Source organism: Miscanthus floridulus, chromosome 8, assembly GCF_019320115.1.
Source record: "Miscanthus floridulus cultivar M001 chromosome 8, ASM1932011v1, whole genome shotgun sequence".
Taxonomy (NCBI): Eukaryota; Viridiplantae; Streptophyta; class Magnoliopsida; order Poales; family Poaceae; genus Miscanthus; species Miscanthus floridulus.
The window spans coordinates 227,904,873-227,922,139 of NC_089587.1; the positions used below are offsets into that span (position 1 = coordinate 227,904,873).

Consider the following 17,267-nt stretch of genomic DNA (forward strand, 5'->3'; position numbering starts at 1 on the left):
GCTATTTAATCTAGTGGCAACTGACCGTGACGATGAGGCACGCTCTATGCACTGATCTGTGATGGAATGGGAAAAGATAAAGTAAGTTGAGTTTAAGTCATAAGATGAGATCAAGTGGGGAATATTAGGATGATCTCCACTAGTTGGCACAATGGCCAATTGGGCCCTTGATCCGCGTCCTGATCGGAGGCGCTCAGCCGGTTCTCCTGGCTGATGGGCCCCCATCGTGCAGCACCATAAAAGGACGGTGGAGGCCGGAGCACAAGACACGAAGTTCACCGTAGCCGTCAGCGTCCCACCGAGGTTTCTAGCCCTAGTCCGATCTAGAAAGGCGTGCTGTAAGCAACGGAAAGCGCCATCGCTTTTGCCGCCGCCACTGGACCGCGCCTCCACGTCGCTGCTACCTCGACGGCGGCGCCATGGCCGCGACTGCCTCTCGATGAGGTACTTAACAAAGTATTGTCTAAGTCAAGTTTTACCCAGTGAACTACGCCTAGATGATCCTATAAATTCTATCAGGTTGGAGAAATTTGAATATTTTTTTTTTGGGTTGAGTTTGGACAAGCTGGCTGGCTACTGGCAGGAGGGAGAAAAGGGAAGTGAAGAAAAAGTACCAGCAGCATCGTGAGCAGTGACTCCGTGAGCAGTATCGGTCAGCGTCTCCCCCGCAGGACGCGCTGATGGGACAGTGAAATTAAGTGTTATTTAATTTTCTATTTTTGTTTCTGTTACCCGAGTCGGTTACATGCATGACGCTGTTGAATTTGGACCCATCGATCATGAGTATATATGGTCGGCGTGAGACTAGCTTTGTTTTCTTTTTCCCTTTACAGTGAGTAGTGCACAATATTTCTAGTCCAATGGCACTCAATTTGGAACAATATATGCAGGATATTTCTCTGTTTCCTGTTTGTTTTTCTGTGAAATAAACTAATTTCGATCAAATTGTCTGTAATTCCTGTGAAATTAAACTCGTACCGTACATTTCAAAGGATCTAGACGTAGCCATGTCAAAGCTCGAGAGAGGAGAGGGAGTGAGATTGGTCAGATTAAGCTTGAGATCCAATGCAGATATCTACGCCATGTTCGCTCGGGCTTGTTTGACTTATAAGCCGTACTTTTTCAGTCAACGAATAGTATTTTTCTCTCACACCAAGTCAGTCAACAGTACTTTCAGCCATGGCTTATCAGCCAAACAAGCCCAAACAAACAGGGCGCTATTTGGTGTTGGTATACTATTAGCATTGGACAAAAAAAAATGCCCCCACACTCCAATGCGTGAGAGCCTTTGAAGGTGTGTGTGTGAATCGACAAAGACGACTCTTGTCTCGCATCACCGCCGTGCAGCTCATGTGCTTAGTGAAAGTATCCTTTTCTGTGTGTTTTTCTTTTCATATGCATTTGAAGAAGTTGGTCCTCATCTATATTATACTATAAACATACGAGAAACGAAGAGGGTTTTTTGTTTCGAGAAGAAATGAAGAGGTTGTTGCTCAGGTAAGCGGTGGCGGATCTAGAAATCTGAAACATCTTTAAACTCTAGGTCGCCTCCTCTTTATATATTTCATAGTTAGAAAAATTAGGATGATAGGCCACTAGCTTCATATGAGATGATAGGCAGCAGCCATCAGCCATGGCGTCCAGCCGAACGAGACGTGATGCCATGTTTTCCCGGTGCTTGCATTGCCACCTGCTGCTTTTCCTTTCATACAGTTTCTGTTTGTCTTGCCCACAGAAGGAGAAGACAGTGTAGGGCTGTTTTGTTCAGCACTGCTCATGAGTACTAGTAGCCAACCATTTTCATCTTGATGAAATACGAGCAATAAATAAAACAATCGTGAAAAAAACAAAACAGGGAAGAAATCCGCATCAACGGAACGTGAGCAGCTCAGCTCATAGCAAGGAGTACACCAACAACGCGGTTCATTTACTTTCTCATTCAAGGCCCAGCTGCACGCAGGCACAACACAATCTGCACAGGGCAGTGTGCGGTGCGGTGCAGTGCAGCAGCGTCTCCATCGCCGCTCAAGGCTGCCTGCCTCTGAATCTGAATTTTATTTACTACACACTGTAGTACTTAACATGAAACAAAAGGTACTCCAGTACCCTGATGCACGAGCATAAGCAATTAACACGTCCCCAGTGCAAGCCAGTGCTGCTAGTACTTGTGTACCCACCCTCCTTTAACCTCTGCCAGATCAAGTGCTGTTGTGCTTGTATGTACTCAGAAGCGGTTACAGGGACTTGAGTATTGCACCAGCATGACCTTACCCAGTTATTCGTTGTGTACATTGGTGCTGGTGCTGATATTGATGGATCGCACAAGACTTATTATTTGCATAATGGAAAAAGTCTACTTAACCCCCCACCTTTCATACTTGGTCTACTTCACCCCCAACTATAAAACCGTCTGTTTTACCCCCTGAACTTTCCAAAACCGTCTATTTTACCTCCGGGCGGTTTTGGCAGCGGTTTTGCTACAGCAACACCGTGTTACTACAGTAACTGTGGTTTTGCTACAGTGCCAGTGGTTTTGCATTTTTCTTTTTTTATTTATTTTCGGTGAATTTCTGAAAAATCATAGAAAAATCATAAAATAAAAAATCTAGTTTTATTGTACTCCACATGAGTAGATCTACACAGTGAATATATAATACGGTATGTTTTAGTACAAATTTTTTTGTAGCTTTAGATTAATTGGAAAATCTAATTTTGTCTGTAATTAATTGGAATAATTCATAGCTGCAGCTTCTATGGTCCAATTGTGGTGAAATTTTTATGGTACACTAATTATTGTATGCTTGAACTATAGTAAAAATTTCGTACTCATTGGACTATATATAACTTAGTTATAGATAAATTCTAATTAATTACAGATAAAATTGGATTTTCCAATTAATCTAAAGCTACAAAAAAAAATTTGTACTAAAGCATACCGTATTATATATTCACTGTGTAGATCTACTCATGTGGAGTCCAATAAAATTAGATTTTGCATTTTATGATTTTTCTATGATTTACTATGTTTTTTCAAAAATTCACCGAAAATAAATAAAAAAAAGAAAACTCAAAACCACCGGCACGGTAGCAAACCCACCGTTACTTTAGCAAACACGCTGTTACTGTAGCAGACCCGCTGCCAAAACCGTCCAGGGATAAAATAGACGGTTTTGGAAAGTTCATGAGGTAAAACAGATGGTTTTATAGTTTGGGGGGTGAAGTAGACCAAGTATGAAAGGTGGGGGGTTAAGTAGACTTTTTCCTTTGCATAATAATCACAGACAACCAACAAGATGATAATTGCTGCAGCAGATTACAGATAAGAATCCCAAATCTGTTTAGTAATACCCAACAGCTGGGGAAGAGTTCAGATATACAGCACAGAGTGTGTGATATACCTTATCTATACCTACATATATATCCAGGTGCACCAAGACATTAACAGACAGAAGAAGATCAGAAATATCAATCGGGGTTGGTAGTTTTAATGGTATCGATCCTATACTACCCATCGTGAAAGAATGTCAGGAGCCTTCAAATCAAATTAAACAGAATATCATTATACGGAGTACTATCATCCAGCGCTAACAACGTGCTTTTTTTCTCAAATAAAAGGGAATGGCATTATACTGTCATCAGGCAGCACCAACACGTAATCTCCAGAGTTCCATGTGAATCAAATCCTCAAATGTGCAGTTTCTAATACTAGTTAGCTACCGTCTTGAGGTAATCAGGACGTATCGTAACAATATATAGATCAAAACCAGAGAGGGCTCATCCATCTGTTCACTGAACAATCGAATGATTTGAGTACGATAGATAATTCAACCTTTATACAAACACTTACGAAAACAGAGTGATGACTAATGAGGCCACCACCCAACACCCCCACACTAATGATGCCAAACCAAGTCGGCAGATCCCAATGAATTTCTATGTAAAGCAGCAACAAGCCACGTTTATGTCTAGTCCCCTGCCTGAGTTCAAGGTGATTGTAGATTGGAAGCATTTTTAACATCATCGGTGATCGGACGATCGGTCATCATCGATTGTGATCGCATTCATTTTTAGCACAAGGCGGTTGAATCCAAACAACGGGACGAACAGCTGGCACAGTAATTTGATGATGATGATGGACTGGCAGAGTTATGAGAAGCACATAAGTGGTTTTGAGTCGATTCAAATTGACAGAAAGGCTGACACAGGATAGTAGTAGTAGCAGTAGTATTTGACAAGAACGGACTAACAGACTGCACACACACACGACTTATTTGGCGACGAAGGAAGGCGAGAGAGAGATTCCTAACACATAACAACAGTAGGAACTAGTAGAAGCAAGGGATGGATCGGTTCGATTCATACGGGCGGCAGGGGCGGGTACTCTTGCTTCTGGTCGCCCAGAACCTGGTCCTTGGCGGCGGCGGCGGCGACGACGGGGAGGGAGGAGTCCGGATCGGGCTTGGCGACGTCGTCGTGGCGGGGGGCGGCGGCGAGGATGAGGGGGCGGTCCTTGGCCTCCTCGTGGTCGCGGTCGTCGTCGTCGTCGTCGTCGGTGGAGAGGTTGATGCAGGAGCAGCGCTCGAGGGAGGCGAAGAAGGCGGAGGTGACGCTGGTCCCCACCCAGGTCGCCCAGCTCTCCATGGCCGGCGAGGCGATCGATCTGCTGCTAGGGTTACGGTGCTGGGGAGTGGGTCAAACCAAACGCACGCGGAGAGGCAGGCAGGCGAGGACGAGGAAGAGGAAGAGGAAGAGTTGAGTTGCTTCGACTCCACCACCACCGGCACCGGGCGGGCGGCCAGCGGAGTAGAAAGACAGCGAGAGAGTAGTGGCACGCACGCCGGCCAGCCCATCAAAAGATACAGAGGCCCACCCGACGGCCCGGCCTAACAATGTAGTACGAGTAGCTGCTTTCTGTTTTTTTAATTTATTTATATATATATGTATAAACTAGCAAACATGGTCGGTCATGTTGCAAATGAATTGGTGCATGGTCATCATGGCTAGACACACTATTTGAACACATAGCCTCTTGTTTGGATTTCAACTGTTCTGCTCACCATGGCTAACACACGCACTATTCGAAATGTGGTCTCTCGTTTGGAATTCGATTTCGCTCGCTTTGAATCAGAAATAGGGTTGCAAGGCAGGTTTGCTTGTGAATCAGAAATAGGGATGCAAGGCGGGTTTACCCACAAATAAGCTAAATGTTTGCAGGTTACACATAAACCCACAAAAAAATAGCCTATTTGCGGGTTCGCGGACAACTCGTCTCGCATCCCTAATAAGAAACATGATCTTGTGTTGAGTTTGGATTGGAAAAGCATATAGACGTCAAGAGTGAGATACAAACAGCAAAACATTAGAGAGCGAGGTGCAGTGGGATGAGCTATTGGAGAGAGAAAATGAAGAGGAAAACAAAATATTTTTTTGCTTCCAATTTTTTTTTTTTTTTTTGCCAACAAAGAAAAATAGTTCCCTTCTTTTTCCGTGACACAACCCAATCAGTCAACCACCCCACGGGGGAAGTCACCACAACTTTCTCAAGAAATCACGAGGTTCATGCATACCCAAACAGTGCACCAAAAAACTCTGCAATTATTATGTTCACAAAAAACTCCAAAATTGATACGCATACGGTACTATTACGTAGCAAGCATACCGTCATGTGATGTCACCTCTCAATATAGGCTATGGCCGATAAAACACATGCTACTGCATGACTTCGTCACGGTACAAGGACAGACACACATGTTTTTCTTTTTTACTTTTGCATCTTCTTGTAGTCCTTGAAAGTGCCCGAGAACGGGGTCACCCTGCCTTCCGACACCACCCAAAGCTCGTCCACGCTTCCAGTGATGAGATGCTCGTCGTGACTCACCTGCAAAACCAACACCAGCCGCCTTAGACCCTTAGTCATCAACCCAAAGGAACGTCTTGCAAGTAAAAGCAAATTTATACAGTGTTGTCTAGTCATACCATCAGCACTCCTCCCTGGAAGATGAGTAAACCTTGGATGAGCGCCTCAACCGCGTCCAGATCCTGGAACACAGAGCAAGGTTATGTTCAGTTCCGTTTGGTAATAGCTGCCTCCCAGACCCAGAGGTTCCTCATCCTCCATGTCAAAAACAACAATTGGTACGCAGCGTGATGTTTTTGCTCACAAGATGGTTAGAAGGCTCGTCGAGGAGAATGATGTGTGGCTTCTTGAAGGTTATTTTCGCAAATGCTACCCTACTCTTCTGACCACCTGGAATTGCAATTGTTTTGGTTAGGATATCGAGAAATCAGCAATTCTGTTCTACACAGAGATGAACCCCTTAGCAAGGATGCTATAGTTCTGCGCCCGTTTCATCAGCTAAAACCTTCTATGGAATTGCTACGATTTCTACCTGATAAAGTGTACATAGGTTGGAGGGCAAGGCTTCCTGAAACACCAAAAGAACCCAGATGTGCCCTCAACTTCTGCTCAGGCACACCCTGCAAACAGCGCCATATACATTTTCTCACTTATAAGATGCCATTCAAATTCAGGTCACATGTAGAAGGAATATCCATCTTATTAGCTAACCACATGATGGAGCTCATATCCAACAAACACCAAAAGGGATGCTTGAACTTACCGGGTAGCACTTCATCATGTACAAAAGGGGATTCACCGTCAAATCAAGGCCATCAACATGATGTTGATTGAATACAGCCATGCGAACCTGTAAAAACAATCATAAGAAAATTTCAAAGAAACAAACAAAAGAGAGGATCCTGCATGGAAAACATGGCAATCAACAATGACAGCAAATAGATCTCATCATTTGTGATGGGAACTATTATACTAGTAAACCAAAGAGAAAAAAACATTCAACATTAAGGATCAAGGTTCAGATTATTTTGTCTGATTCAGTAATGGCACTGATTGATACAAGCATCGGAACCACACCCTGACAAGTGAAGAACGAATATGCACATACTGGCATCTCAATACAATACTGTTATGAAATTCAGACAATAAAGCTCAAATGACATAAATCAAAGTTCATATAACACAACTTTGTTAAGGTAGAAAATGAAAAGCATTTTAAATAATGGTAAACACAGCTGTAGCTACAGAACAATGAAGCACCTTGGGAGACCGGAATACTGTTCCAGAAGTTGGCTGCAGATCCCCAGATATTAGTTTCAGTATAGTGGACTTGCCAATGCCATTAGGACCAACCACTGAAATAACAAGTCAACGAGGGATTGAAAAATGGAAGAACCACAACTTCAAAAACTAGACATTAATATGCAGTAAGATTACGATGAGTGGAACAAGGAAATCATACTTGCTATGCGGCTGTCAAGGTCAATACCAAAATTCAAATTTTTAAACAAGGTAGGCCCTCCAGGGTAACCAAACGAGGCATCACTGCAAAAATGGAAAGAATTATTCAACAGAGAACACGTGGATGTCTAAAATTTGCCTTAAAGAAAAGGTAGAAAGAATCACAAACATCCAAAAAGATTTCATAAATAGCATTAGGTATCAGAAACGAAACCTGAAGCTAATAATTGGTGGTCCAGGGCGATCATCTGGGGTTGGAAATTCAAATTTATAGCTGCAAGGAATTATTTGAACAATTAATGAGTTGATTGTAAACAAAATACCGAAGTACAATAGTTTAGGGAGCAGACATACTCTGGATCACTGACAACTGCATCAACATGTTCCATTCGCTCCAATGCCTGTGCTAGCACAGATAAGAATTTCAAGTCAGACATCAAATTTGTCACCGAACAACATCCTAGATCAAAATGCCGGTTGAGAGTTTCTCCATACAGTATCTGTTAAGTGAAACAACTACCAAATTGTTTACATGGAGACAAGAGTGAAAAAGTATACCTTGATTCTCGATTGAACAAGTGATGCTCTCTTTGCATTGTACCGAAACTTGTCAATGAATGTCTACACAGAGAAAACAATTAAAGTTCATCCCTGGTCTTCGAGAAAATACGAGCAGTGCTTAATATCTTCAACAGTTTCCAGGTAATTAAAATCTCCATTCATTTTTTAGTAAAATTTCCATTCATCTTTGAGCTTATATCATGCAGAGATTTGTCCCGAGTGTTTGGTCTCACTAGACAATGAAAGCAGGGCTAGCCCAGCTCCAGCTGCCTACAGTCTCTAATTGGCCTATTACCACGTTCAAGCTAAAGAAAGATGCAGTCTAATGACTACTACTACCTCCACTTATGTAACATGGTGTATCAGACAAGCTGGACAGCTTGTTTTCTTGACATTCTCCTTGTCTGAACGTTTCTTGTCTATGGTACAAAGCTATATGGTGCACTTAAAACGACAGGTGACAGCGAATGAGTTGCTTATGTGCTCTTGAAAAGGAAGTGTAGAAACCCATAAAAGATGTGTGAGCACTTTGTTTTTGTATAGATCACCTTCCAGGTCCTTTTTTGCTTCAGAAACTACATAGTTTTCTTGAAAATAGGCATTAAAGCACTCTCAGAATGCATGATACTTGATAGAAATACAACCAACCTGCATGTGCTGTCTGGCCTTCTCATTTGTTTCAAAGGCTTTCTGCTGATTCTTAAGGTGCTCTTCCCTTGTCCTCTCAAATGTGTCATAGTCACCTTTGTAAGCATGTAGTTTTCTACCATGTAGATGAAGGATATCGGTGACAACCTAAAAAGTTCTGGTCATCAGTTCCAGTTTAAACTTTAAACCCACACAAGAAAAATATGCTATGCAAATTTTGTCAAATTAGCTCCTATGAAATGATATTGGGTGTTCATACCGTATTCAAAAACTCCCTTGCGTGTGATACAACAATGAATGTCTTTGGCCACTTCAGGAGATACGTTTCTAGCCATAACACAGCATGAAGATCAAGGTGGTTCTGGATGTGATATGTCGTTAGCATGTGCGAGCAAGTGAAGAAAAATAACCCCATATCAACTTACTGTCGGCTCATCAAGTAGTAGCAAATCAGGCTCAATGAACAGAGCGCGTGCTAGAGCTATTCTCATGCGCCATCCACCAGAAAATTGTTTTGTTCGCTTGCGTTGCATTTCTGGAGTAAAACTAAGACCCTGCAAATAATTCCTCCATTCAGAACAGTGCAATGAAAATATGTAATGTGAGCACGATGTGCAAATCACCAAATCCTATGTTGTTCCTGAGATCAACATGCACAAATCCTACATGAACAGATGCACTCCAAGTACAAAACATCAAGGAAATGTGATCACCCTTATTGAGGATTATCTATTTCAAGACGCATAGTTGCATAATGATGCTTGAAAGAAACATTGATGTGTAATCAAGGCAAGTGCTGAAATCAAAACTGGAGCAAAAGTAAACTAATGACATGATATTATGCGAATGGTACAAACAAGGAAATAAAACAGACCGCCAAAATTGATGCCGCACGAGCCTCTGCTGCATCTGCATCAATGAGCTCAAGCCGTTTATATATCTCCTCAAGCCTCTTGCTGATAGAATCTTTGTCAAGGCCATCCTTGCTCTTGCCAGAGCTCTGCCCAAACTCAGCCTCAATCTCTAAATCTTTCTGCAAAACAGTGGCAACAATTAGCAGATGGGCAGAACACATGACAGATGCAGAAAATACAAAGGAGGAAAACCATCAGGCAATTATGCCCCTAGTCAACCTGTTGTTGAACCAGACGAGCTTCTTCCCGCAAAAGTTGAACTCGTTCGACATCGGCGTTCAGAACACACTGCAAAGCTGTTGTATCATCGCCCACAACCTCTTGCTCAACATGCAATATCTGGCAATTCTTGGGAATACCATCAATCGCATGCAATGCCATCGCTCTGAGAAAAGATGTCTTCCCAGTCCCATTCCTTCCAACAAGACCTGAAACGGGTAAATAAGAAACTCTGAAACTTGCAGGGTATCATTTCAATGATAACTTTTACAGATATGTATAGACGAACTGCACATGCATGCTTCCCGGGCCCTGGCCACAGTTTTATTATCTACTGAAAGCTACCAAACACCACAAAGTACTCACCATAGTGCTTTCCAAAAGCAAGTGTTATAGTGGTTTCTTGAATTAGATCACGACCACCAACAGTGACACTGAAGTTCTCCATATGTATATCCCTAACAGCTGGCCCACCATCATTACTGTGGTTTACATAAACAGGAGGCATTCCAGCCCTAAGTGCCTCCATCTCCGCGACATGTATTTGATATTGAACCTGTACCAGCAAGCAGGACAGTCCATAGAAGAAAGAAGAGCATAGTCAGGAAGGAAAACTTGCGTCTGCAAATAAAATAAGAACAGAATGGGGAAGATGCTGAACATCAGATGTATACTACCAAGAATTGCGTCATGTGGCGATCTAAGAGGAGTCGTCTGCAAAATAGATTACCTCTCTTTGCCTCTCCTCTTTTCTTTTCCTCCGTTCAATCTTGGCTTTATCGCGCGAAGACAGCAGCGGTCCGTCGAATACTTCTGGTTGTGGCTTTTTTGGTGCAACGTCATCGTCCATCCCCGCATTCATTCGTAACGGTGTAACAAGGCTGCGCATAACTTGTTTGGGTTTCACCAGACCATGCTTTCCAAACTTTTCACAAAGCATACTGCAGACCTATAGTGGACCGAAACAAGACACGCGTAAGTGCTTCTGCATTTAGGTATCAATCAGCAATCTCTGTATTATCCATTTCCCAAGTGGATAGATTTCCTCAGTGGCTCTCAAGGCTCTCTGTAGATATTATAGCATGACCAAGGGAAAATAAGCAGCAGGTGGCACCACAGAAATGAACATCTAAATTGCAGAAAGCATCAGGAAGTAATGAAGCTAGGCTCCAATTCAAGCTGGTCTGATGACAACTGAGTCACATTGAATTGCAAAATGTTAGCACTACATCAACTAATTCCGAACAGCTATCCTCAAATTACTCATTGGATGACACACCCACCAGTAACTCAAATCAAACAAACTAGTGCAGTTGTTTCATGTTCAAATCACGCAGACAGTTGCTTTAATCAGAGGAGGTGGCTCCTGATAATTTAAACAAAAAACAAGGAACCACAGAATCCCAGCAATCCATAGCGCTTATGTGCAGCACGAAGCAATCGAGGCCATGGCCATATCTGATTACCGGTCAGCGAGATGGCAACCTAGTCTAGCGTGAGTGGGATTAGTCAGATCGCAGAACAGGCAGGCCGGTGGTAGTGGTACCAGGACCAGGAAGGAAGGGCAAGGCGGTAGGGGTGTACGCGGGGGCGGTACCTGGAGGCAGTGTTCCTGGTCGGAGACGCATCCGGAGTCGATGAGGAGCTCCCCGAGCGCCTCGAAGATGCCGTGCCCTTCCGGGGCCCCGAAGTCGAAGTCCTCGTCGGCGAGGACGTTGGAGATGTAGTCGATGATCGGCTGGTCCACCTCCTCGACAACATCGGCGCCCAGGACCTCCCGCACCACCCCCATGCTCGCGGCCGCTGCAGCCGCCATCTTCCCTTCCTCTTCCCCTAGCGCGGCGGGCAGCGGGAGGGGGAGCCTGGCAAGGGTTCGCACGCTTGCTTGCTTGTCAGCGACCCGGCTCCGCCTCCTGCTGAAGCCAATGGCGCGCCCGAGGACGACGCGGCCCAACCCACACTACTGCGGCCCATCGGTCCAATTGACTGTAATAACAGGGATTTTTTACTTTTTTTTTTGCCATCCTTATGGATGGCATTCCTTCGTTTGCCACATTTGTGCGCGTCCCTACACATTTATCATCGCAAACAGTAATCCTCTTACGTTTTTGCCATTTTCGCTAAGGTGGCACGCCAGATGGGCACACCAACGTGGCAGGGAGCCTGAGAGCCCTAACTTAGCACGCGAAATGACCACGCTGCCCTCGCCTCCTCCTTCTGTCTCCAGCCGGCCCAGCCCCGAGTCAAACCCAGTCCACTCCCCCTTCTTCCCCACTCCTAGCGACGGCGACAACGGCTGTGGCAGACGCGGTGGCGGCGACATCGAATCTCCTTCCCCTTCCTTGGATGCAGGACGACCATACTAGGTACTGCCCGCACTCCCCTAAACCCTATTTCCCCAGTTGATCCTCGTCCCACGTGCACCCCATGGCTCAGAGGACGGAGCCCTCTTCATCAAGGAGCATGGCGTCGTGGGCTATCGAGAAGGAAGACACCGGGAAGGAGACTGGGCTCTCGCTGATCGTGTGTCCCACATGCAAGAGAGAGTAATCGAGCTGATAGTAAGGACAACAGAGAACGGCAACCAGGGGCGCGTGTTCTTCAAGTGTCCCAGAAATGTGCCTGGGGTAAGGGTTTTCTTTGATCCATTTTAAATTTTTCTTGATTTTGGTTTTGGTTTTGGGTTTGGTTGAAGAACCCTAACTGTTGGGCATTTTGCAGATGGCTGGTAGATGTAGGTTCTATGAATTTCAGAAAGCATACTTGAAGAGGCTGATGGAGTTGAAGTTTGTTGTCATTGATCTTGAAGCTGGCCTGGGTGCAGAAGAAGTAGAAGAAGCTTGGGGATTTGGTGAAGAAGAAGCACAGTCAAAGTGTGCTGGAAAGAACAGCATGGAAGCCAAGATGGATGCCCTGATTTCTTTGCTTAAGATGTTGATTTTAGTGTTATTTGTTGTATGCATTGTTGCCATAATGTATGTGTTCAAGTGAATGGTTGTTCTCAATAGTAAGAAAATGTATGCTAAACATGTTAATGCAATGGAAAAATATATGCTGGACAGTGTTGCCTATTGTATGTTGCATCAAATGGTTCTTTTGTCATGACAACAACCAAAAATTCCATGACAGCCAACAAGATGATGAAATTGACAGAAATTTGCATACCAAGCTAATCCATTATTAGGTTCAGCAGTTGCCATACACAACTGGTCCATACATAATAGATCCATACTGGTAATGACAGCCATACATAACTGGTCCATCCCATACATAACATGTCCATGACAACCATACATAATTGATCATAGAAGTTCTTGTCTCCAAAATACATACAAAAGAACGGCCATTCAAACAGTGGTTATGCCTTAGTTGCATGTCTTTGTTGGTGTTGCCTTCTTCACCTTAGTAGCTAGTTGTTTCTTCCTTGGGGTCATTTTTTGGCTGGTTGCACTGCTGTAGCTTCATCTGCTGGTACTATCTCCAGTGGCACTGGTTCATCCAAGTCCAGCCTCCTACAAGTGAATAACTAGTTAGTTGCTTGTGCATCTCACAGTACATTAGTGGTTGGTTGATGTAAATGGAAGCAACAAACCTTTTGCTGTCTGGTGCTTGATCCACCTGCATTGCTGATCCTTGCACAGCTTGGCCTACAACTCCTTCATGTGCTTGCTTAGCTGCTGCCTCCCTTGTTGCTACTGCTCTGGTCTTTGGTGTCCTTGTAGGTTCCTTTGTTGCTACCTCTCTCTCCTTAGTTGTTTCTTTGTCAGCAGTTTTCTTCTTCTTCCTTATAGTCTTTGTTGTTGCTGCCTTAGTGGTGGGAGCTGATGTTTCCTCTCCCTCCTTTGCTGGTTCATCCTCACTAAGTTTCTGCTTCTTCCTTCCAGACTTAGTGGTTGTCTTCTTGGTCCTCTTTCTATACATGATGTGTTAGTAACTTAGATAGATTAGTGTAACAATAACTGATGAAATTGCAAAAGAAACATACCTTTTTTTGGTGCCTGTTAGTGGACACCTCCAGCTGGTGGCTCTGTGGCCAAGCTCACCACAACTCTTACATGTCACTTGCCTTTGTTGTTTTCCCTGTCCTCTCCAAACAGCTGAGAATCCTATTCTTCCTTTGTCTCTCAGGTCCTGTCTTTTTGTTGGCCACTGGTGGAAACACTTTGAAGCCCTTGTCACTTGCAGGCCATTGTTGCTTGTCAGTTATGCTGGGTATCACACCTGCATAAGCTGCCTATAACTTCTTCACTGAGTAGTATCCATTGACATACTTTTCCATGTCTGGCTGCCTTTCAGTGGTGATCATAGCAAGGGCATGTGGGTAGGGCTTGCCACTAACCTGCCACTCCCTACATGTACACTCCTACAGATCTAGGTAGACAACATGCCTTCTGATCTCTTCACCCTTATACATCACAGTCACTTCAGCTTCTTGGGGGTTCCCTTTAGTCACTTGGAGATGATCTAGTCCCTTGCTGGTAGCATTTAGCTGGTGAATGACAGCAGGAAGGATGACACCAGTCAAAGCTAGTGAGATCTTCCTTCTTTTCTCAAACAAGACCATTGTCTTGATCCTAATTGCATCTGCAAGGGAGTCTAGTGGTAGGTCTTTGAGATGTTTGATCCAAGCATTCCAGCACTCAGCAAGATTATTGTTTATGTAGTCACACTTAATGTCTGCTGAGAACTTACTTCTAGCCCAGAGTAACTTGTGATGCTCATTTAGCCAAGGGAAGATGCCTGCTGAACCTGCAACAACCTTGGCCATGAGCCTCTCTTACTTCTCCTTTGTGTAAGCTCTAGCTACTGGCCACATGTATTGACCCAACAATGAACCACTGCCCTGCCCTTGAGAAAATATTTTCTTCATGTTGTCCATCAAATGCCTAAAGCATTCCCTCTGCTCTGCCCTTGGGAATACCTGTTTAACTGCAGCCTCTAGACCCTTGCAGGCATCTGTGCACACAATTAGTTTATCTAATGGACCAAGTGTCTTGCCTAACTGCTCCATGAACCAAATCCAGTTCTCTTTGGTCTCAGAATCAAAGAAACCAAATGCTATTGGGAACATCTAATTGTGCCCATCTATAGCATTGGCTACAGGCATGTGTCCATTCCACTACCCATTGAGAGCAGTGGAATCTATACTAATGTATGGCCTGCAACCCTCTAGGAAGCCATCTATACTACCCTTGAATGCACAGAAAAATCTACTGAAATGAACCTTCTTGCCTACTTTCACAGTGTCTATCTCAACAACACTACATAGGGACCTAAGCTCTATCTCTGCTTTGAATCTGAATAACCAATCAAATGAATTGTCCCAGTTACCAAAAAGCTTATCTGCAGCCCTCTGCCTACCATACCAGCAAGTCTGGTAATTTATGTTGATCTTGTATTTCTTCTCAAGTTCTTCTTTGAGCCCCCTTGCTCCTATCTGAGGCTTGTCTTTAAGTAGAGGCACTACTCTCTCTACAATCCATGCCTGGGATGCCATCCTGTTCAAAACTCTCCTTCTTGAGGCACAAGTATGCACATTAGAGTTTATTTGTATCTGCAAACAAACAAACAAGCAAGCCAACATTAGACTATATTTATGAACTAAGTTTCATACAAACCACAGAATAGCAGGTTAACTAGATAAAAAAACAGTGACATGTTCTAGAACAAAAAATAGTTAGTAATATATACCCTGATACTGTTATCTCTCTGAGTTCTAGCTCTAATAATCCACTTGCATCCTTTTGATTTGCAAAATCCTCTAAACCTTTCAGGATCAAATTTCTCAGTGCCCAACTCAAACTCTTTGACTATAGCATGTTGCTTAACTCTCAATCTGAATTGAGGCATTGATGGATACAGTGTGCCTACAGACATGTTAGGATTGTCTCTATCATAGAAAAATAAGGGCTTAGTTGCTTCATTGTCATCAACAGGGATAGCTGCTGCTTCTATTTCTTCTTCCACCTCAGGAGGAATCTCTGGCACTAGAATCTCTGGTGGACCATCAGCACCTGCTATCCCCTCATATGTAGCTTTGAAGCCCCATGGCTTCATAGATTTGTTCCTCATCCACTAAAACAGTAGCATCCCAATCTAAGTTTTCCTCAGGTAATATTGTGAAAGTTGACCAATCAATAACAACATCATCTGATTTTGTATGCTTTGGACTGCTACAAGCATCATCTGTGCATTCAACATTTCCTTGCTCTGCTGTTACTCCAAATGTGGCATGAACACTATGCTCATTTAGCACATTTCCTGTTGTTGCATCTCTGTTCTGTCTGGATGATACCTTATCCTTGTCAAGTATTTCACAGCTAACATCCATTTCCTTCTCATCCCATCTAGCTTCTATCATCTCCCTGAACTGCTCATCAGTAGTAACCTTCCATTCTGTCCCACTCTCCTTGTCTAGACCCCAAACAACTAGCTGATGCCCGCTACCCCAAATGATCTTTCCAGCCATTTCATTCACAAATTTAGATAGAGAGCAGTGACTGGTAAGATCAATCCAAACATCATGCTCTCGGTCATCCATTTCGATAGATCCATAATCAACATTGGCTGTGTACTTAGCAACGCTAACGTGGATTCTAAACGCATTGCCAGGATCAAAACTGACAATAATCATAAACAAATAAAGAAACATGTGGAGTTAGAAGACATCCAACTCCAAAACACTACAGGATCCCAAAAACTACACCAAACACTATGACACATCGAACTTACCAAGGAGGGTAGTCAGTCCACTTCATCTTAACGCATACGATCAACAACAATGGCTACCGCAATGCCACTACAATCAAATGGACCACCAATCAAATCGAAACCGAATCAAATCAAAACCCTAGATTGGGGAACACAACTAGGGAAATAGGGTTTAGGGGAGTGCGGGCAGTACCTAGTATGGTCGTCCTACGTCCAAGGAAGGGGAAGGAGACTCGATGTCGCTGCCGCCGCGTCCGCCATAGCTACCGCCGTCGCTAGGAGTAGGGAAGAAGGGGGAGTGGACTAGGTTTGACTCGGGGCTAGGCCGGCTAGAGATAGAAGAAGGAGGCGAGGGCAGCGTGGTCATTTTGCGTGCCAAGTTAGGGCTCCCAGGCTCCCTGCCATGCTGGCGTGCCCATCTGGCGTGCCACCTCAGCAAAAATAACAAAAACGTAGGAGGGTTACTGTTTGCGATGCAAATGTGTAGGGGCACGCACAAATGTGGCAAACAAAGGAGTGCCATCCGTAAGGATGGCAAAAAGTTAAAAATCCCATAATAACACGCACTCACGACTCTCTCGAAGTCTCTTGTTCGTTCCCCAGCTACAGTAAGCATAGGGCGATTTTGAGGCGATTCTCCATTTGCCGTTGAGCTGGTCGACCCCTGCTCCTCTGGCGTCAGTCCGATGTCGCAGGAGAGGTGTGCCTGGCCCTCGACGGTGGCTACTGTGTAGATTAGTAAGTATTATAGTAGCATTTTAGCTTCTAGTGGTGTCCGATGGCATCTACTCCGGTGTCGATTGTTCTATCCTCCCTCCAGGCGATCTTGGACTCTCCTGTGAGGTACGTCTTCCACTTATCCGAGGAATCGGGTTGGTGTTGCTGCTGCCGCTTCA

At 44.1% G+C, this 17,267-nt stretch overlaps 3 protein-coding genes and 1 pseudogene across 3 annotated transcripts; all 4 read right to left on the reverse strand.

Moving 5' to 3' along the window:
• Nucleotides 1–4,154: 4,154 nt before the first annotated feature.
• LOC136478452 (uncharacterized) lies at nt 4,155–4,789 on the reverse strand. The gene has a single exon (XM_066476908.1). The coding sequence runs from the start codon at nt 4,639–4,641 to the stop codon at nt 4,357–4,359; it is 285 nt and encodes a 94-aa protein (XP_066333005.1). The 5' UTR covers nt 4,642–4,789; the 3' UTR covers nt 4,155–4,356.
• Nucleotides 4,790–5,575: 786 nt separating this feature from the next.
• LOC136478439 (ABC transporter F family member 3-like) lies at nt 5,576–11,576 on the reverse strand. The gene is made up of 18 exons (XM_066476898.1): nt 11,258–11,576; nt 10,391–10,609; nt 10,027–10,216; nt 9,661–9,869; nt 9,402–9,560; nt 8,953–9,081; nt 8,787–8,888; nt 8,528–8,674; nt 7,877–7,939; nt 7,673–7,719; nt 7,533–7,592; nt 7,320–7,402; nt 7,118–7,212; nt 6,621–6,707; nt 6,390–6,477; nt 6,162–6,247; nt 5,977–6,039; nt 5,576–5,878 (listed from the first exon to the last, which is right to left on the reverse strand). The coding sequence occupies exons 1-18, from the start codon at nt 11,474–11,476 to the stop codon at nt 5,762–5,764; spliced, it is 2,163 nt and encodes a 720-aa protein (XP_066332995.1). The 5' UTR covers nt 11,477–11,576; the 3' UTR covers nt 5,576–5,761.
• A 1,514-nt stretch (nt 11,577–13,090) lies between these two features.
• LOC136470762 (uncharacterized) lies at nt 13,091–14,767 on the reverse strand (annotated as a pseudogene).
• A 12-nt stretch (nt 14,768–14,779) lies between these two features.
• LOC136470763 (uncharacterized) lies at nt 14,780–16,418 on the reverse strand. The gene is made up of 4 exons (XM_066468498.1): nt 16,393–16,418; nt 15,956–16,280; nt 15,352–15,735; nt 14,780–15,214 (listed from the first exon to the last, which is right to left on the reverse strand). Exons 1-4 carry the CDS (start codon nt 16,416–16,418, stop codon nt 14,780–14,782), a joined length of 1,170 nt encoding a protein of 389 aa, XP_066324595.1.
• Between the last annotated feature and the right edge of the window lie 849 nt (nt 16,419–17,267).

Coding starts and splice junctions, on each gene's coding strand:
- LOC136478452 (XM_066476908.1), bottom strand. CDS start 4,641: ATGGAGAGCTGGGCGACCTGGGTGGGGACCAGCGTCACCTCCGCCTTC.
- LOC136478439 (XM_066476898.1), bottom strand. CDS start 11,476: ATGGCGGCTGCAGCGGCCGCGAGCATGGGGGTGGTGCGGGAGGTCCTG. Junction 7,403..7,532: donor CCACCAATTATTAGCTTCAG/GTTTCGTTTCTG, acceptor CCATTTTTGCAG/TGATGCCTCGTTTGGTTACC. Junction 6,708..7,117: donor CAGTATTCCGGTCTCCCAAG/GTGCTTCATTGT, acceptor TTGTTTTTACAG/GTTCGCATGGCTGTATTCAA.
- LOC136470763 (XM_066468498.1), bottom strand. CDS start 16,418: ATGAAGTGGACTGACTACCCTCCTTG. Junction 16,281..16,392: donor TGGACTGACTACCCTCCTTG/GTAAGTTCGATG, acceptor GATTATTGTCAG/TTTTGATCCTGGCAATGCGT. Junction 15,215..15,351: donor AGAGAGATAACAGTATCAGG/GTATATATTACT, acceptor GTTTGTTTGCAG/ATACAAATAAACTCTAATGT.